This window comes from Macrobrachium nipponense, chromosome 20, assembly GCF_015104395.2.
Source record: "Macrobrachium nipponense isolate FS-2020 chromosome 20, ASM1510439v2, whole genome shotgun sequence".
Lineage (NCBI taxonomy): Eukaryota > Metazoa > Arthropoda > Malacostraca > Decapoda > Palaemonidae > Macrobrachium > Macrobrachium nipponense.
The window spans coordinates 30,836,075-30,857,904 of record NC_061089.1 but is presented as its reverse complement, the minus strand read 5'-3'; the positions used below and the strand labels follow the sequence as shown (position 1 = coordinate 30,857,904).

General features: G+C 43.0%; 1 protein-coding gene across 1 annotated transcript in view; it reads right to left on the bottom strand.

Moving 5' to 3' along the window:
- Positions 1-21,830, bottom strand: part of LOC135224427 (FAS-associated factor 1-like) — a gene marked incomplete in the record, with an annotated part of 195,290 nt that overhangs the window by 99,591 nt on the left and 73,869 nt on the right. The window contains 2 exon segments of the mRNA XM_064263419.1: positions 2,039-2,168; positions 6,867-6,956. Coding sequence (XP_064119489.1) covers positions 2,039-2,168; positions 6,867-6,956 — 220 coding nt within the window.

Here is a 21,830-nt window from a genome sequence, read left to right as displayed (position 1 = left end):
GTAATGTACACTAAATTGCAATCATTTTGGTATATAACACATTGTAAAAACGATAAAAGCTAAAAGCAACACAAAGAAAATTTTATCACAAAATAATGCATGAATTCGTAACGTGCGGACGTAAACAAATATTTTTTTCAAAAATTCACCATAAATCTAAATAGTCCTAGAGACTTCCAATTTCTTTCAAAATGAAGACAAATGATTGAATATTACTATACTGTAAGAGTATTAGCTTACAATTGCAGTTTTCGACCATATCTGACGAGTTAAAGTTGACCGAATGTCGAATTTTTTTATATATATATTTTTTATATGCATTTATTTCGGAAATAAGAAAAGCTACAACCTTCAAATATTTTTCGTTTTATTCAACATGAAATTGCGCACATTTTCATATATAAAACTCTATGAAATGCCTAATATGAAACGGAGCAAATATTCCGAGAATGGGACGTACGCATTTCGGAGATTTGTGGCGGAGAATCCGCGCGCGGAGGGAAGGAAAGATTTTTTAAAAATTCACCATAAATCTAAATATTTTGCTAGAGACTTCGAATTTGTTTCAAGATGAAGATAAATGACTGAATATTACTAGACTGTAAGAGTTTTAGCTTACAATTGCGTTTTTTTTCGATCATTTCGGTAGAGTCAAATTTGACCGAACGTGGTTTTTTTTTATTTATCGTGATTTATATGCAAATATTTCAAAAATGAGAAAAGCTACAACCTTCAATTATCTTTAGTTGTATTCTACATGAAATTGCGCACATTTTCATATATAAAACTTTATGTAATGGCTAATTTAAAATGGTGCAAACATTACCGCGCGGACATAAAGAAAATGTTATTTTTTTCATAAAGTCACCATAAATCGAAATATTGTGCTAGAGACTTCCAATTTGTTGCAAAATGAAGATAAATGCTTGAATATTACTAGAATATAAGCGTTTTAGCTTACAATTGCGTTTTTTGACCATTTCGGTAGAGTCAAAGTTGACCGAAGGTTGAAATTTTGGCAATTATCGTTATTTATATGAAAATATCTCAAAACTGATAAAAGCTACAACCATGGGTTGTTTTTAGTTGTATTGTGCATGAAATTGCACACATTTCCATATATAAAACTTTATATAACGGCTAATTTTAAAATGGTGCAAACATTACCACAATCGCATGTATGATTTTTTTCGGAAGTTACCGCGCGGACGTAAGGAAAAAGTTTTTTCATAAATTCACCATAAATTGAAATATTGTGCTAGAGACTTCCAATTAGTTGCAAAATTAAGGTAAATGATTGAATATTACTAAAATATAAAAGTTTTAGCTTACAATTGCGTTTTTCGACCATTTCGGTAGAGTCAAAGTTGACCGAAGGTTAAAATTTTGGCAATTATCGTTATTTATATGAAAATATCTCAAAACTGATGAAAGCTACAATCATGAGTATTTTATTGTTGTATTCTACATAAAATTGCGCACATTTTCATATATAATACTTCATGTAATGGCTAATTTACAATGGTACAAAAATTATGTCAAAGTGACGAAATAATTTCCGAGATGTGTCACAGATACTTTTTAGTGCGGCAAGAAAGAAATTCGCGCTTGCGCGCCTGCGTAACGATTGTAAACAAAACAACACCTTGATCCGTGAACTCCCAGCATCCCCCAAGGCGCGTGATTCAAAAGTTTTAGGCTGGTAGGCCTATAAGTATTTTTCCGCGAATTTTAAAAAAAACTTTTGTAAGTCGACGTAAAATATGTCCAGTCGGCACACAGGAGACAAAAAATGTAGACGTAAAATACGTCCAGTCGGCGTAAGAGGGTTAATAGGGCTGTAATAAAACTTATGAAACCTCTGTACAGTCTTAAATGTACATAGTTACATAAAGTGACATGTACAAACAACAAAATTTGTCACCCAGTATTTTCAACATATTTTACTGTGAAAAACTGTATGTAATCATAATATTTGATAAATCCTAACATTTTTTTTATATATATCTTATTCCAATGGGACACTGTTTGTACTCACTTAATGCTTGTGTTTTTTTTGCTGAAGGGACATCCATCATATCCAAGAAATCATCATCATCGTTAAGGAGCTCCGGCGCATCCTCAAATTCATCACCTGAACTGTTCTCATCTCCAACTTCCATTGCTGCCTAATCACAGTCAAAACAGACAATAAAGTTAACAAACACATCTAATTCCATCAGTAGAATATTAACACTAAAAATTTTTCTCCAGCAAAAAAATATTACACACAATATACTAAAACTGAAGTCTATACTAATGAATCATTTCGTTTGTCATACAAGGCTAACACTGATAGTCTGGACTAAAAAATTGATGTTCTGAAAGTTCTGAAAAAAATATCAAAATTACAATAACAAAATCCCCAGAACATCTTATCTCAGCCCCAAATATATAAATTAGCTTGAATATGAAAGCATTATGTTCCACGTTTCATACATGTGCTAACAGGCATGAGAATATATTTAAAGATATATCTAGATAAGAAGTAACTGAAGCAATAATCAATTTAGACATGGTTATGCCTTCAAATTCACTTAAATTTCACTGAGCAGAGAACTCTCCAGCTTCCTTATGACAACCCCTACTTTCTAACTTTAATCCATAACTCAGTAAAGGCACTGTACCATTTATTTACATTCCAGCATTAAAATTACAATTTGTCGAAAATTGTATTTTTCCTAACTATACAAACCTGAGGCCCTTTAACAATAGGAATGTACTTACGGCGTAGCTGGAATTACGGCCGTTGAATCTTGAACAAGGTGGTTAGGCAGTAACTATCGTGGGGCAGGCTAGCCTGCCTGGATGTAAACACTCCACTTTGCCTTTCAGCCCAGGTTCAGATTGAGGTGGGCATATTTGTTAAAGGACCTCAGGTTTGTATAGTTAGGAAAAATACAATTTTCGACAAATTGTGATTTGTTCTGATACGTAATACAAACCCTCAGTCCTTAAACAATAGGAAGACTCACTGACTGGTGGGAGGAATCTGAGTGAGCCTCTAGAATTGACTGGAGTTCTGCGCACCTAGGCTACTCCTGGTCGTAAGAGCGAGGAGGAGTGCCCTGCTGCCTCTGACAACTTGATCGGAGTATAGGAGCTGCATGATCAAGTCAGACTTCTGGGTCTTTCGAAGTGAGTGAGGGATCGTGACTCATCCGAAAAAGGGCCTCTGAAGAATATTTGGTGTCGGAGACATTAATGCAAAGTTCTGGGAAGGGTTTGCATTATTGTCAGTCTCCTCCCTCCCCTTGCTAGAGGAAGGAGCAGGATTGCTTCCATGATTCTGATAAGAAACATAAAAAGGATGCTCTATGTGTAAGCTTACTGCATCAATCGTCTGACCAGCCAGTGTGAGTTCGAGTCCTATCCTCAAACCCGAAGGACGAGGAATGGATGGTCGAGGCGTGGAAGGGGGGAGACCCAGTCACTCTCACATCCTTCTTACCTCTACAACTGCACACCATGGGCGAGATGCAACTTAGTCCTCTTGATGGAGCTGGGTAAGCAAACACATCTTGCAAGCATTCACCACTGGTTCAGGGAAATGAGGTTCCAAGGACCTTAGGGCAGTCCCGACGAGAAAAAAAGATATGGTCGCAATGGCCTATCCATCTCCCTGTCCGACATATTCTTCGGAGTGATGTCCAGTACCCACTACTGGTCTATCCATCTGCAGCGAAGTCTCTCGCGGTCTCGTATCCCACTGCAGCGAAGTCTCTCGTGGTCTCGTATTCCACTGCAGCGAAGTCTCTCACGGTCTCGTCGTCTCCGCAATTCCATGGTGGGTGTTGATACTTATGGGTACCTGAACACGCCAGTAGGATGAAGTAATGACTGATCTGGATCAACCGATACAGAGTCCACAGCGTAGCTCGTGACTGTCTCGGATGCTTCAACAGCTGCCGACTGACTGCGTTTAGTTGTGTGAGGCGAGCTGTCCATGCATCCGAGGCGTAGTCACGTGACCCTCACCTTTTGAGGGGTTATGCTGAGAGACCATACAAATCGTCTATCTGTTGCCACCGATGATGGAAGGCGAGATGATGATTCTCTCAAGGCATGTGCCCAACAGATGAAAGTCAATTGCCTTATAGAGACCAAGGTCCCTGATGGCAAGACAGAAGTTCTCATAGTAGTTGAATCTCAACTAAGGAGAAACAATACTATGTGCCGTTGAAGAAGAAGGTAATAGGTGAATGCAGACCTACGTACGTCTTCACAGGTGAACCAAGAGAAGTTAACTCTCAAGATTCTGAACGTAGAAAAGTCCCGCCGATGACACTAACCTGTGAAGACGGCTTAATCCCTGTTGTTTTACAGAGGACTGAAAACGCTAAACCGCTACTTAATTGCTGTTAAATGAGAGGTCGGAGTTGCAATGAATGCGGAGCGCTTTTCAGTAATGAAAACGCAGGGATTGTACTGCTTGAAGAACTGCTTCTCATGGGCTGAATCAGGGAGGAGATCTATATACTTGGAAGTAGAGCTGGCAGGGCGGGGAACAGGCGATGTCTTCCGTTATACATCTACAATTTGGGGTGGACAATGAGCAATTGCACACCTACGGATACGAGATATATTTAGAAGACAAACTCAGATGTCTAAAGAAATCATTCTGTGTCATCGCAGCGGCAGGTGCGATGCAGCAGGAGATGATAGTGAGTCTAGTGAGATATCTCTATCTGAAAATTCTCGCAATGTCAAAGGCGATGCAGTAGAGATGGTCATCCACGTATGCGAAAATTCCAGCCCAAGAGACCTAAGTCTGTGATTGCCGGGCAGAGCTTCGATTCAGTAGCCAATCATCGCAGAGGAGAGAGACAATATCCGACCGTACTATCTCGGAGAGCCAGCTGGTACTGGGATGCGGCAGGCAGGGCTGGCAGGCAGCCCATACACCGCTAGCTCTCGCTCACTTGTCATCCTGAGTTGTCAGGTAATCCACTCCAAGAAGAAATGCGTTCAGCTAGAACCATCGAGCGCAAAAAAAATATGCCAGAGAATTTTGCATTTAATCGAAACAGATTTCAGAGAATGCAAATGCTGTGGTGTTGTTGTTGTAACAATACCACAAGTATCTCAAAATCGAAACTGGTAACTCCTGGGAGGTTGCAGGACAGTCCTGAGTTGCAGTTCAATTAAGAGGATACTATTCGTCTCAGTCACAACCCATAGAGTTAACTACGGTATGTGCCTACACCTCGGACAACTCAAACTGATAACAGAATCATGTCGCGAGGGCAATATACGTAGTATAATTGTAGGTTCCTGTACATAGACCTCCACCCTAAATTCTCTTCCATTCAAGAAACAAGAATAAGGACTGGAAGTCAACACCCTTCAATCTCTAATAAGAAGAGCGAAGAAGTTTTCCCGAAGGAAGATTTCTATGGTGATAACAGGATACTGAAGATGATAGTTCAAGCCGAACTAGATGTTCCCACCCGTTCTTCTCTATCCCGGGGTTGGCCGCCTACTAAGGCGACGGACCATCAGGTCCATCCAGGCTGAGCCCCTCCTGAGATATTCTTCCTTCAGCAGCAGTACTTCTCTCGAACGCTAGAAATTCCAGGAATTCAAGCATTCGGCGAGATTCCCGATTATCGTAGTAAGAATTTTCTGGGATTCTCGCCTCGCCCACTCTGGATCGTGGTTTCGCCCAAGTGTTTGCAGATCGTAGAAGACCAGAACACTCGGAGAGTGCTAGAAACTCTGAAGAATTCTAAGCGCTCGGCGAAACTCCCACCGAATTCGTAGAAATCGAGGATAGGGCAAGATCCTTCCTCAACGATGGGGACCCAAAGGTCCCTCCAGGAATGCAGTCCCCGACGTGGAATCCTACGGAGAACGCTCTGCAGGATCCCTCCCCTTCCCGTCGCAGCCATAGGGAGAGAGGGAATGGCGGAGGAAGACTGGATAATAGCTCGCCTTCCCAGCGGAACTAGCAGTCGGAGAAGCGAGTACGGGCAGCCATCGGTGACCGCTCAAGTCTAGGACCATTACTGTGCGGATGAATACATGTCCCATTACAGGATCAATATCACTTACGTTAAATACATGTCTCATCCTCATGATAAATACATATCTCGTCCTCATGCAAGTCTGAGCCAGCGTTAAAGGGCGAAAGAATGTAAATAATATGTTGGCATACTTTAGCCGCCGACTCTTAACACAAGTAGAGGGGCAGTTACAAAGGCTATCACAAAAAGTGTGTTTGTATATTAATTGAAAAACCAAGGACATACATTTGTTTAGTATTAATATTAAACATAAACACCGTATATGCATAATTATTTAAATACAAAAAATAAACTAAAAGGATCCCACCGGGAAAAAAGATCAACGACAAGTCAGCCGGAGCTCACAAACACACGTCTTCATCGGAAGACGGCCGAAAGCAAAGTGGAGTGTTTACATCCAGGCAGGCTAGTCTGCCCAACGTTAGTTACTGCCTAACCACCTTGTTCAAGATTCAACAGCTGTAGTTCCAGCTACGCCGTAAGTACATTCCTACTGTTAAAGGACCGGGGGTTTGTATTACGTATCGGAACAAATGTTTGTGTTGTCATACAATTCCTTATATTCTTTATTTATTCACCCACCATCATTTTCATTTTATTTTTGGATAATCCTTTTTATTTACCTATGTATATATAACCAAATATATCCTTCTATAGCAACTTACTATTCATAAAATACTGTATTCAAATGTAGTTTACCATCAGTTTTACCTGTAATTATTTTCAAAATATATTTTGGGGAATCTCATACTCTTAAAAAGAGAGAATAACAGACTTTTCCAGAAAAAAAACAATACTAACTTTTCTTTGAGTTTTTGGTGTACGATCTTTGGAAACCTTCCTCACTGTTAAATGGTGTTGCTTTGAGATTCCTGATGAAGTTAGAGTAGCCTGAAAAATGACACAAAAGTAAATTCATTACAGTACCCTGAAAAATGACAAAAGAAAATTCATTTTTGAACCTACATATTAGTAATTTTCAATCAAATCTCTATTGACAAGAATAAAAAATATAAAACCATAATAATTAAAATCATATATAAATACAATATACTATAATGCATGAACAAAGGTTGCTAACTGAATCATAGCTCTGCAAGATTTTCAACATACTTTCCTAACATCATATACTCATATTACCAAAGAAATGTTAACATTATGCTTTATTATTGAGTTAAAAGTATTTGAGTCAACAAGCAAAATAAGATTTCTAAATACATATTTTCTAACATGTAGATTTCCCAATCAGTTTCATTTTCCGTAGCAAACTAGTATCATATATACCATTAATACTGTTGTCAAAATTTAATTGCAAGGTATGAAAAAACTTTACATTTTTCATCTTGTTGTGGTTACTACAATACTACTACAAAAACTTTGTTAACTTTAAATTGGCTCTCTTAGGACCAGGCCATTGCCGGACCAGCAAAAATCCCAGATGACAGAAATCACCCTTATATAAATAAAATCTGGCCAGTTTTTAGAACAAAGCTTATGAATAATCACTGTCACTTATTAGGTTTAATTTCCGATGAAAATTCTGACCTGCTCCATATGTATCTCCCTGGAAATGCTTACACATTCAATTCATCACAGCTTAAACCACTTAAAAAGCAGTCCAGTTCTGATCTCCTGGCACCATACAATGTTTCCAGCAGTTCAAACTTTTCTGGCTTTCATTTTCAGCAAAAAAGCACAGGTTCTTTACAATAGGAATAGGCTTAAGATGAAGCTGGACCGGCCACTGAATTCTCAACAAGGCAGTTAGGTAGTTACCTGCCAGTTCGGTCGTTGGTGGTCCCTCCGACTGGACGTAGATATTCCACTTTGCTTTGGCCCAAGTAGCAGATTGAGGGGTGGAATGAGGTGGGCAGTTAGTGTAATGGACCTCAGGTTTGTATAGTTAGGAAAAATACAATTTACTTTCAAAAATTGTGAGTTATTCCTACACGATATACAAACCCTCGGTCCTTTACAATAAATAGGAAGACTCACTGATTGGAGGGTGGAATCTGAGTGATCTCCAGTGAACCAACCGGGGTTCCACCTACCTGTGATTTCCTTCCTGGTTGTAAGAGCTAGGAAAGGAATCCAGCCACTGACTACTGATCGGAGTTAAGAACTGCAAAATCATAGTCAGTCTTCTGGGCTTACTCATAAGGGAGAGAATATGTGTCCACCTTTAGAGAAAGCTAAGAACCATATGTCGGAGACTATAAGGCAAAAGCAAGCAATGAGTTTGTTTTATGTCCAGGTGCCTCTTCCCTGCCTTGTGAAGGGAATGGGCAGGAGTTACTCCTGCTAACTAATCAAGAAAATCTGTACGTTACTCCAAGGAGTGTCATACCTGCATCAATTGCTCGGTCCAGCATGCAACGGTCCGCATACTCTCCCCCCCCGAAGGGAGAAAGTAGGATGAAAGAGAGGAAAGGGGGAGCCAGTCACTTCCCAATCCGCTCACTCATATCGTAAAACGAGGCAAAATGCAATATTATCCAATAAAGGAGCTGGGTAAGGTAGCCACACTGGTCCCAAGGAAAAGTGTCCAGGGGCCTGTGGGTAACATCCCAAACCGACAGGTTCTATGGAATGTGAGAGAACAGGGCAATGCCCCTGACCTCAAGACCTTTTCAGGGGAAGTGTACCATTGACATCAGCAGCAGATTAGTACTTCTTCTTGGTCATTTCTCAGTCATCAGATACTGAAGACTAAGCTTGTCTACCATTACATTCGTCGTCTGGAATGCATCTGGTTGACTGCTTGATCGAGTGTGCTGTTGCCCACTCGATCGATCACCTGCACTGTCAAGGAGAAGCTCGGGATAGGCAAGTCTCTCGTTCATTGACGTGTGCCACTATTGTAGTGTTGATTTCAACGCTACAGAGCGTTTCATCCCTCCCAAAACTCTTGAAGAACCAGGAAGGCAACCTTGAGTTTCAAGACGTTGATGAGAAGGTGTTCATCTTGAAGTTCCCGTACTTCTGCAACTTTTCTCGGTTCAAGTCTCTTCCTCGGTCAATTCCGACTCTCCAGGGGCATCAGTTGAAGCCTGACGATGAGACACGGCCGAACGAATTGTTCCTGTTGAGACTGGAACCACCTTACTGTCTACCTGAACATGCTGGTACTAGAGTTCGAGTAGGACTCATGTATCAGCCCGCACAGGTAGCAAGTCCTCTGCTTGAGCTTGAAAGTGAACCTCTCACAGTTATCAGGGTCTTCAGATCCCAGAGACACTTGAGAAGTCGATTTCCGTCTTGTGAAAAACCATGAATGGGAGTTTACTTGGACCAAGCAAACGCTGGGATACCTCAGACATATCGCATACAAATGTGCTCAAGCTGAGACCAGGTTGAACACTCATGACACTTGTGAAGCAGTCGAGAGCCCGACCCGGTGTGATGTGTTAGGAGTAGACAGAATGAGAGAGGGGCATCAAATGCTTTCATGCCCTCTAACAGTGCCGTTGTCAGGGGGAATGAGCCACAATCTCGTGTCTTACCGTAGTGACAGCGAACCCTCTTCGAGGCCGAAAACTTGAGGAAGGAGGGCCAAATAAGTGATCTCCTGTTATCCCCCAGGTGTCTTGCCTCAAGGAATAGCGACAAAGTCCCTAACCCCTGTAGAAGAATCGAGATTCTTCAAAGGTGGGACCAAGCCCTAGTTCGAGTAGTCCTGCTCTCGCCCCGTGTCACTGCCATGGAAAGGGCAGAATCCCTCATTGGCTGTGGATGTATGTCCTTCCTTAGGATGTTGAACATTCTGAGATTCTCGTGAATGAGATTCCAACATGGTTTCCATCCACTGAGCAGAGCCCATGGGAACAGAGATTGGAGAACGAACCTTGGTTCAGTCTCCAGAGGCATACTCCGCCCCAAGATCCCAATCGCTGGGGAGAGAAACTCGGTCCCTACTTCCGGAGAAGTGGGAAGGCCGACGAGAGTAAGAATCTAGGCAGTAGGCTGGTGCCAGGTAGGAAAGTCCCACCTCCGGACAGGTATAGTCTCCCGAAAGCCGAGTTTTCCTCCAGGACAATTACTGAAAAGGAAGCAGCAACTCTAGTCAATTGTGACGAATCACAAGTCTAGGTAGGAGACTGCCTGAAGGGCTGCCAATACGGTACTGCAGTGTCGCTATTTCCAATCTCTCTCGCTCATCAGGTATACAAAGACACACCTGGATCCATGTAAACTGGGTACCCGTTACCTGGCTGTCGACAGGGGCTTCTCTATGGGACCGTGTGTTAGCAGTACTGGTAGAAGGACTTGCAGTAGCACTGGGCTCCTGCAGTCACCAGCACTGCTCCCCTTCCAGGTAGATCATGCACCGACTCACGGACCCCAAAAAGGATTCGAGGCGGGAGGGACAATCTCCTGAAGAGGATGTCGTGGCTGCTTCCCCGAAATCGTTGTGCTGACAGATCAGCACAATGATTTCTGCAAACGTCTTCTGCATTTCAGGGTGTCCGAATCCCTTGGTAAAGGCCCAAGTTCCTCCAGGGATCGGTCTTCCCGATCTGCTCCTCCGTCAGGAGGAACCAAGCCAGACCCCTTTGATCCATACTCAATGACTTTGGCATAAGATCGTTGTGGTCTTAGGACTCCAGGAAAGTAGGCCACCATCGCTGAATCCCGTGGAGAAGTCTCTACAGGGTTCCTACCATTCACCTCGCCCCTCCTAATGTATCCCGAGGAAGTAGAGGGAATGGGAGAGATGGATTGGACGCCAACACTCCTCCTAGCAGCGGTACTGCAAGGTGGGGTGAGCCACGCCCCTGTACCAGCCTGCGGTGGTAACAAGGGCATGTGTCAAGGAGACCGCGAACGTACTGACGATGCGGACTCCTGAGGAGACTGCGATTTTTTTACTTGCAACGTCGTTATAGATGTTGAAGGGGATCCCCCTCCCTCAACCAAAAAAAAGCCTGTACTGTTGCTTCTATCCCATGGGCAGATGCAACGCTATAGGCTCACAATGAAGAACCAGGTTCAGACATCGCTAGGGGGAGGGGTGGGGGTCAAGCCGTGGCTCGACCCCATCTCTCATCCCGCGCCACTGCTGCAATGTGAAACTGAAGCCACCTCTCGGCAGTGGATGAGCTACTTCCCTTCGAGGTTAGCACATTTGAGGAATCTCGCAAACGAGATCTTGACACAGACCTGGTTCCGTAGGGCGTGCCCTTGGAACTTGGGGGCTGGAGAATGGAACATCGTCTGAGCTCCAAAGGCTCCTAGGAGAGTCTCGTGCCCGTAGAGGCAGAATCTTGGTTCCCACTCCCGGGAAGTGGGAGAGCCGATGAGAAAGCAGCTGCTTTCCTCCCGGAGGAGGAATGCAGTCCCTTCGAAGTCTCACATGAGACCTCTCGGGGGAAGGCTCCCAAGTCTCGTCCCCCTAGAGGCCGAGTTTCGGTTCCCGCTCCCAAGGGAGTGGGAGAGCCGACGACATAGCCAGCTGCTTTCCTCCTGAAGGAGGAATGCCAGCCCCTCGAAGGCTCATGAAGGTTATCACCCGCTTCTCAGTCTCCCACCTTCGAGGGGAAGGGAGAGAAGTCAGATGACGATGACGAGGAAACAGACAAAGAGATCCAGAAGGTGTCGTCGTCTCCGTCTTCGACCCCATCCTCGACAGCCTCCGCGGGATCATTCAGAGCCATCCTCTAGCCCAGAGGCAGAAGCAGCAGCAATGCCAGGAACAGGTCCGCGAGCGGGAGCCGGTACGGGAACAGGAGCCACGCTGGATGACACGGGTCCCGTAATTAAACACCTGGCAGTGGCAGGAACCCAGGCCCGGCAGGGGCAGCGCTGGCAGAAGCGGGTCTTGCAACCATACACCTGGCAGTGCGGCATCGAGAACTCTCCATAGGCAGCTGATGTCCACCGCCTGCGTAAGCAAGGGAGGGGGGGAGGCGAGGCAATCAACCCGGGATCTCATTGACGTGAGCCATGCTGCCACTGAGTCACGAGTCCCAGGGAAGACCAAGAAGGGGGAAGAGCAGCGCTGGTATCAGGACCGGGGTCTATCCTCCTACCAGGTCTTCCTTTAAATGAAAATCACTCACCGCATGCATATCAAATAAAAGTCTGAAAGTAATCGTATTAACCATTATACGCAGAAGTGGTATTTTAAAAATCGTCTCTCGTATGCCTGTGGTGTTCGTGAGTGAGCGCCGAAGCGGAAAAAATGTTTTCAAAAAATCACTGCACGCTTAGTTTTCAAGATTAAGAGTTCTTTTTTGGCTCCTTTTTTTGTCATTGCCTGAAGTTTAGTATGCAACCATCAGAAATGTGAAAAAATATCATTATCATATATAAATATTGGGATATATGACAGCGCGAAAAAAAATTTCATACATAATTATATACAAATCTAACGAGTTAATTTTTTCGTTGTATTGTACACTAAATTGCGATCATTTTGGTATATAACACATTGTAAAACGATCAAGGCAACACAGAGAAAATATGATCACAAAATGATGCATGAATTTGTAACGAGCGGACGTAAAAAAAAAGAAGTTACCGCGCCGACGTAAGGAAAAATTTTTTCCATAAATTCACCATAAATCGAAATATTGTACTAGAGACTTCCAATTTGTTGCAAAAGGAAGGTAAATGATTGAATATAACTAGAATATATGAGTTTTAGCTTAAAATTGCGTTTTTCGACCATTTCGGTAGAGTAAAAGTTGACCGAAGGTTGAAATTTTGGCACTTGTTGTTATTTATATGAAAATATTTCAAAACTGATAAAAGCTACAACCATGAGTTGTTTTTAGTTGTATTCTACATGAAATTTCACACATTTTCATATATAATACTCCATGTAACGGCTAATTTAAAATGGTGCAAAAATTATGTCAAAGTGAGGAAATAATTTTCGAGATGATACTTTTTAGTGCAATAAGAAAGAATGATTGTAAACAAAACAACGCCTTGATCTGTGAGCTCCCAGCATCCCCCAAGGCAAGTGATTCAAAAGTTTTTGCCTAGTAGGCCTATAACTATTATTCCACAAATTTTTAAAAAAACTTTTATATCGACGTACCATACGTCCAATCGGCACCCAACAGACAATTTATATTGACGTTTAATACGTCCAATCAACATTAAAGGGTTAATAAATCAACAACTGAAATGCAACCCTTAATCAATGTGTGCAGTTACAGTAACTGACATAAAAAATCACAAATTTTTAATCAATTTGTATTGTTCATAGTTAACAAACCTGAAGTCTTAACAATAGGATAACTTTCCAAGTGCCAGCTGGTAACCAGTTGAAACAATCAATCAAAGATTGTAAAGCAAGGAATCTGTAAGACCTGGCAACTCCTGAGAGTACGAGGTCAGAGATCGCGCACCGGACCTCATAACACTCCAGTCTTTTCCCAACCCAGGAGTTATAATAAGAGAGGGGAGCAGCTAGAGGTGGGCAGTAAACGTTAAGAGCTCAGGTTTTTTACTATGAAAAATACAAGTTGATTAAAAATTTGTCATTTGTTCATATGTAGAACAAACCTTTGGTCTTAACAATAGGATAGATTTATACTTGGTGGGAGGTACAAGTAACCTAAATAACAATAGGATAGATTTATACTTGGTGGGAGGTACAAGTAACCTAAAGCAGCTAGGAGTTAACCCACCTGACCACCCTCTCTAGAAGAACGAGTTCTAAAGGTGGATCAATGCCCGTGAGAAGATAGATAAACTGATATCTAACAATTCAGCGTCTGCGTTGCAATACGATGACATATGAGCAGATTCATTGCATCCAGGGAACTAAAGAAAATTCTGACTGTTCACATAATATTACGTTTGTTGCCTCCCTCGTCTACCCAGCATTTAGCTAGATTATTCAGTTGCTAGAAGAGCAGCCATTTTCTCCTACTCAGCTGACTCTAGGAGGGAGAACGCAGACAGAAAGGCATTTCCGTTTAGGAGCAGGGGAAGAAAATAAGCCATTAACTTAGGCTCGAGTTTAGGGTAATAAAGGTAGGTCACGGGATTAGATAGGCCTCGATGTGAGCTTTAGGAATTCCTAGCCTAAGACCTCTTTTCTCTCCAAATTTGCTGGTTGTGTTTTTGCATCTTTTCAGACAATGCCGGAGGCTGTGGGCGCAGCTCAGGCCATCCCAAGACACCCAACCTCGTTCTCAGTCCAAGACAGCTACTCCTGAAGGACAGATGTGTCCTCTCCTCTGACTGGAAGTCAGCCCTTTGTCTTGGCACGCTGGTTGGAGGCCCCTTCATACATCACAACACATGGTCAAGCCTCTAAGGATCAAAGGTACATCTAGAAAGTGCAAAATCCAACTAGCCCTGTTCCTCCAAGATGACTCTGGCTAATTCCATTTTCAAATTTCCCTTGTATCACTTTTACTGAAATTCCTTTGTCACCTTCGGGGCACATGTTACCCCTGTGACCTGTTCAAGCTTAAGTCTTCATTGAATGTTTCATTTAAACACTAGAGTTCCTTCCCCAGTGTGTTAGATAAAAGTGAGTAACTATAAATTTTGTGCAAGAAGTCTTTTATTTTATTTTCTGTCTAATCTGGGAACTTTTCCAGATCTTTGCTGAGTATGTGTTCTGTCTCCTCGCACACAAGAGCTTCCTTACCGCTCATTAATATCAATTTTGGAAACCAGCATTGAAGCAGATGTTGATTTTGGCCAGTTTTTCCATATTGTGACAGGAGCGATCCAGACATTATATATAGTGCTCTGCCCAAGTGGCTACATGCCTTGCCTTTCAACTATCTTGCAAATAAATGTAATGTAAAGTAATTAGCTGGTTCCCATGGCGACCTTCTAGAGTAAAAATAACCAAATCAATGCTTTTTGAAGTAAGTTAAAAGCACTTTATTCTCCATTATTCCCTCTAATATTTTTCCTTTATGTATTTGGGATCTCAAGGCTACCAAAACGAAAGAATAAGAAACCATATAGCCGCAGGGGTTTGTTATTACTCCTCACTCCCCCTTGCTAGAGAGAGAGGAGTATTTGCTACTGAATAGAGGGTTTGATTATTTAAAAAATACCAAATTTGTAACTAATTTGTTTTTTTCATAACTAACAAACCTGAGGTCTTAACATTAGGATTTACTAGCGCCAAGCTGGAAACCGGTAGAATTAAAATTACACTTGTGAGATCCAGGGACTATTGGCATCTATACCAGGTCACGGGGCATGTATAACCAGAATGCCCTTGGCGTCCTGTGACCCACCAGTTATATTTCTAGAGGGGTGGTTCGAGGTGGGTCTTTACTGTTAAGACCTCAGGTTTGTTAGTTATGAAAAATACAAATTAGCTACAAATTTGGTATTTGTTCATATACGGAACAAACCTTCGGTCTTAACATTAGGATAGACTTACTTATTGGAGGGAGGTAAGTCTCTATAACTGACTGGGAGTTTGCCACCTTTTCCATTTCCGAATATTAGGGGAATTCCAAGAGAATGGACAATGAACCTAGAACCAAAGATATAAGCGAATCTATTGGTTTCCCTCACTGGGTGCTGATACCATTCTATGGTTTACACATTATGGGAGAACAGAGAACCTTCCCTTCTCATAAACTACTCTCGTCCCTTGTATCTGGATCCACCCTTACCCCTCTCTTCCCTATTATCTATGGCATCTGAAAAGTATGCCATAACCTAAGATAACTTCACAGTATGACTGATCACCTCACCTGCATCTAGTCCGTTCCAGCATATGACGGTACTCTCCTTCATACTGCCCGTAGGTAAAGGAGTAGAAAGAAAGCAGTAAAGAAAAAAGACCAGTCATCCCATTCATTCTACTTTCATACCTTCATCTTAGACTAGATACAAACTGACCCGCCAGGGGTACTGGATGAGCTATATCACTTGTTGGGCCGCCACCACTGGACCCAAGGAAAAAGTGTCCAAGGATCTATGGGCACCGTCTTTTAAATAAAATGAGGTGAAAGTTGTTTGGCGTTTCCAAACACCAGCTTTCAGAATTCTCTCCACAGACATGTTCTTCTTAAATGCCAAAGAAGCACTCAAACCTCTGATGTCATGAGCTTTAGCTCTCTCCTGGCTATTTGACCCTCTGTCTTCTGTCATGTAGGCATTCCTGATCATCTCCTTTAGCCAAATCGATATTGTATTCCTGGACACTTCCTTCTTGTTCCATCCTGTACTTACGAACAACCTCTGGCACCCCAGCCTGAGGTGCCTTGTCCTTCTTAAGTACTCTCTTATTACCCTGACGGGGAACAGAAGCATCTCATCTTTATCATTGTCTACAAAGTCTACCAAGGAAGGTATGGAAAAGGAGTCGAATCTGCCATCCATTATTGCTGGGTTTTGAGTCTTGGCCACGAATTCTGGAACAAACTTGAATACCATTGACTTCCAACCTCTCGAGTGCTTTATGATATATGACAGGCCATGTAGCTCCCACACCCTTTTGGTTGAAGCTAGGGCCAATAAGAGGACTGTCTTCAGGGTCAGGCTCCTATCTGTGGACTGCCTTAGTGGTTCGTTGGGGGGTTTTGTCAGACTACTCAGTACCATGGTCAGATCCCAATCTGGGGCTTTTAGTTCCTTTGGTGGACATGACTGTTCAAAGCTCTTCATCAGCATGGCCAACTCCCATGAAGACGAAATATCCACCCCTTTCATTCGTAAGACTAAGGCTAGAGCAGCCCTGTACCCCTTCACTGCAGATATAGACATATGCCTTTCTGTCTTGAGATATACCAGAAAGTCTGCTAACTGCTAAATAGTGGTTCCGAGTGGAGACAAGTTTCCTCTACGACACCAATCACAGTATGCCAACCACTTTCCTTGGTATACTGCCGCAGATGATTTTCTGATATTTCCTGCCAGCCGAGTTGCTGCTTTTTGTGAAAACCCTCTTGCTTGGAGGAGATACTTGACAGTCTCCACCCGTGAAGCGATAGAGACTTCACCGACTGGTGGTACCTCTCCATGTGCAGCTGACATAGTAGGTTGCTCCATGGGGGTAACTCTCTTGGCATGTCTATTAGGAGTTCCAGCAGGTCTGGAAGCCACTCTGCCTTCTGCCATAACGGAGCTACCAGGGTCATTTTGAGGTTCTGAGACCGCATTACCCTGTTCAGAACCTGACGGATTAGACAAAATGGAGGAAATGCGTACAAGTCGAGATTGTCCCAAGGGTGTTGTAGCGCATCCTCTGCAACTGCCTCTATGTCTGGGGCTACCGAACAATACACTTCCAACTTTTTGTTGTACCTGGTTGCGAATAGGTCTATGATCGGCCTTTCCCACAACATGAGCATCCTGTCCACTACCTGTTGGTGCAAGGACCACTCCGTTCCCAGTATCTGATCCCTGCGGCTCAACTTGTCCCAGTATCTGGCCCTGATGTCTACTAGGTTCTCTACAGCCCACTGATGAAGTCGAACTGTCATCACATGTAACTGCAGAGAAACTAAGCCTCCTTGTTTGTTTATATAAGCTACTACTATGGTGTTGTCTGACATCAATACCACTGAATGTCCCTTCACTCTCTCCCTGAATTCATGTAGAGCCAGAAACGCTGCTTTTAACTCCAGCACGTTTATATGGAGTTCTCTGTCCTCGCAACTCCATTTTGCTGACAACATCAACTCCTCCATATGGGCTCCCCAGCCTTCTAGTGACGTATCTGAGAACAGCAAGAGGTCCGGGGAGGGTTGTTGAAGGGGGACACCCACTGTCAGATTGTCGTCGTTCACCCACCACACCAAGTCTTTCCTCACTTCTGCTGACAAGGGAATTTACTCGTACAGGTGATCTACTATTGGTGACCAAAACTCCTTCATCCTCCAATGTAGAGATCAAAGGTGTAGTCTCCCGTGTGGTACTAGCTTCTCCAAGGAAGTTAGGATTCCTAGTACTACCTGCCACTGCCTTGCTGGCTGTGTTTGTTTTCCCAGAAAGGCATTCACCACTTGTTTGCATTTCTCTATTCTCTGGTCTGTCGGGAATACTTTGGCTTTTATTGTGTCTATAACCATTCCCAGATACTCCAACCGTTGACTTGGATCCAACTGCGACTTCTCCTGATTTATCACAATACCTAGACTGTGACAAAACTGCAGGATGCGCCCACGTTGATACGAGAGTGAACACTCTTGTAAAAACTTGAAGAGACGTTGTCAATCCGAAGCACAGGACTTTGAATTCGAAAGCTTTCTCTGCAAGACTGAAGCGGAGAAATTTCCTTGAAGACTAATGGACTGGTATATGAAAGTATACGTCCTTCAGATCGATCGTCAACATAAAATCCTTGATCCTGACTGCTTGTAGAACCGTTTTTGGAGTTTCCATTTTGAAAATGATATTGTTATGATACAATAAAGTTTCATACATACTTACCTAGCAGATATATACATAGCTAAGACTCCGTCGTCCCCGACAGAAATTCAAATTTCGCGGCACACGCTGCAGGTAGGTCAGGTGATCTACCGTCCTGCCCTGGGTGGCAGGATTAGGAACCATTCCTGTTTTCTATCATATTTTCTCTCTTCAACCTGTCTCCTGCGGGGAGGCTGGGTGGGCCATTAATCGTATATATCTGCCAGGTAAGTATGTATGAAACTTTATTGTATCATAACAATATAATTTTCATACAATCAACTTACCTGTCAGATATATACATAGCTGATTTACACCCTTTGGTGGAGGGTAAGAGACAGCTAACATGGAATAGACAGGTAAACAACATATGTTGTAGGTATAAATAAACCTTGGTTCCTATCTGATAGGTGGTAGACTTCATATGGCTGTTGCCAAGGAGTCTGCATCACCTCAAGAAACTTTAGCGAGATATGTGATCTGTGGCCAAGAGCTCTTGTGGGTCTGCCGATGGGGTATGATCCGCTTACTCGGCAGAGCCTGAAAGGACTTTGTCAATGGGTACTGAACCACTTCTATGACAATACACCTTATGAAGGAGCGCAACACCGATCACGATCACCTGATCCTAACACGAGGGTTCGCGCTCAAATTGAAAAGAGTTATCCCCACACTCCTTTCAAAAACCCCAATAATTTCACTAAGTTAAATAACTTTAACTCAAAGTTAAGGATCAGTGTCGGCTCCTTATCCCAGTAACGTATCCGCAGAAACGTATAAACCAAAAGAGAAGGATCTCTCGTAGGTTAACTTGACATCCTTTGTGTAATGAGAAGTCAAGACAGAGTTGCCTCTACCGTACAACACAGCTAATATGTCTTATATGACATATTGTTATGTAAAGAACAAGAATTTGCAAAGGCGCGCACTTCCTGCGCTTTTAATTCTCAGCTGTTTGAAGGAATCAAGTCACTTATGAGGTGCTTAGGAGATCTCCATGTTTCAAAGAAGACCAGGGCTTTCTTGAAATGGATCTCTCCCGTCTGAAGCCTGAAGCCTGGCAGGAACCTCGCGCCTGGCTGGTGCTTCGCTCTTGGTTGGAGCCTAGCGCTTGTCTGGTACCTTTCGCTTGACTGGCGCCTCGCATCTGGTTGACGCCTCGCGCCTTAGCTGGAGATTCGCGCCTAGAGCCTGGCTTGCGCCTGGCTGGCGTCTCGCGCCAGGTTGGCGCTTTGTGCCTGCCTGGAGCTTCGAGCTTGGTAGAGTCTCGAGGATGTCTGGCAATGTCCACATCGGACACTCTTATCTGTCCGATATGTTCGCATCTAGCGCATCTGTATCAGGTTGTAGGCCCGGTCTTTCTCCTCATCAGACAATGACAGTGTTTTGGGGCTGTCTGCCTCTGGCGTTTTTTACGCCTGTTTTGGCATAAGGCTCCTGGTTGGCGCTAGATTGTCCGAAAGTCATCAACATCCACAATAGTAAATCACAAGACTGGAGAAGGGTGGAAGAAATTCTTCCACTTTGAGCTTTGGCCTCTCCGGCAAGGGGAGGTGATTGTAGTCAGCTACATCCAGTATACGATAGGATATCTAACAGTACGAGAGATAAGAGTCTTCCTCCGAGGAGGATCCTTCTTGAGTACTTCCCTTGCTCACGAGATCTCTTCTTACCTGTTGAAGGGGTTTCTCATTGCAGAATCTTCCCTATCCTTGTCCTAAGGAAGGGAAGAAGCCTGGAAGTCGAAGGAGACTCAGAGCTGAAATTGGGAGGACTCCTGATTTCTAGCTCTTTGTTGTATCCCTCTGAACACCTTCTGGGAAGCATTTCGAGCAGTCATCGCATTCCAAAGACTCTGTAGGCAAACGTTTGAACCATTCTACTGTAGATGAAAACATGAGTACCCTGCCTGGACAACGAAACCGCTATCTGAAAACATTAAATCAGGAATACGGGGTTTTAGTTCTTTTGCCAGACATACTATGCTGGCAAGAACCCATTGCCTAGTCTCCATAGAATCTGATGCGAGATTCCAATGCTCAAAAAATTCACTTGTCTTCTGGTCGTTTAGGACCAAGAGAAACAAAGAATTCCCTCATCAAAATTTCTCAAAGAAGTTTGATGAGGAGCAGTTCCATCTTGTCGGAACATGGAATCTGTGGCCACAAAAAAAGATCCCATTAGAAGTACATGATATCCTACTCTTGTCATATTGAGGTATCATATAAGATCCCGAAGATCTTAATCCTCTGCTATCTCCAATTCCCTTTGTAGAGACAGAGTATAGCCTTTTACTGCATTCTTTGATAGCAGACATATAAAAAGGTGATTCTTCCCTCTGAAAGGGAAGAAAAAACCGCTATGTGGTTCACAGAGGTATCGGAAGAGGACAGCTTCCTCATTCCCTCTAGCACGATCTGCAGCAATTCTATGTTTTGGCCATGACTATTGTCATTTACCTTAAAAAATCCTCTCATTCATGTCCACTTCTGGTCAGTCTGCACGCAGACAGACTCAGCGTGGAGAGGTTGTTAAGGTCCATTTATAATAGATGCTGATAGAATATCCAGACTCTTGGAAAAAACTTCCAAAACATGTTGTGAGAAGAACGTGACCTCTGTGAATCCAACCTCTCTAAGGCCAAAATGAGGCATAAAATATTATCCTCTCTTACTTTGACGCCCTTTATCTTAAATTCTGCAAAGAATTTATATTTAGGGGAAAAAAGACTAAAGTTTATTCCCTTTTCTAAAAAAAATAAAGATGGCGTATATTGCTACCTCTCTTGGTTCGAGGAAAAGGAAGCAGTCTATAGGAAGCCTGTTCGTCTTCTACCTTGCTAAGAGATCTATGAAGAAGACTTTTCGCAGGTTCTCACAACTCTTTCCAATAAATGTTAGACATGTTAACAGTTATTATCGTCGATCGAGAAGGTTCTCTTTGTTAATGCGAACAGGAGCGAAAAAAGAGATTCTCGATGCTCTTTGCGATATGAGAGTGTCGTGGAATTGGCCTAAGTGATTAAATGGGTAACGAAATCAGGAACGAATCTTGCCGTTACCGAGCCTGGTGTCCGAGAGGCTACTGGACTCTTAGGTTAATAACTCGCTAAAACGAGAAAATCTTGGATGGTGCTCTTGGCTCACTGCGCCAGGCTGGCGCTTCTGGCGCTTAATGCGCCAGGTTGCTTCTAGCGCTTTGTGCCAGGCTGGCGCTTCCTTCTAATTCTTTTTAGGTTATGTGCCAGAACACCTGTGCCTTTATGGTACCCAACATCCTTTCACATGTTAATTCCGTTCTTAGTAGGAAAAAACTTTATATACGTAGTATAGTCCATTCAGGGAAACAAGTTCTGCCACAAAGAGAATGTTTCCCATCCGACTCATCCATCTTCTTCTGAGCAGGTACTCTAAT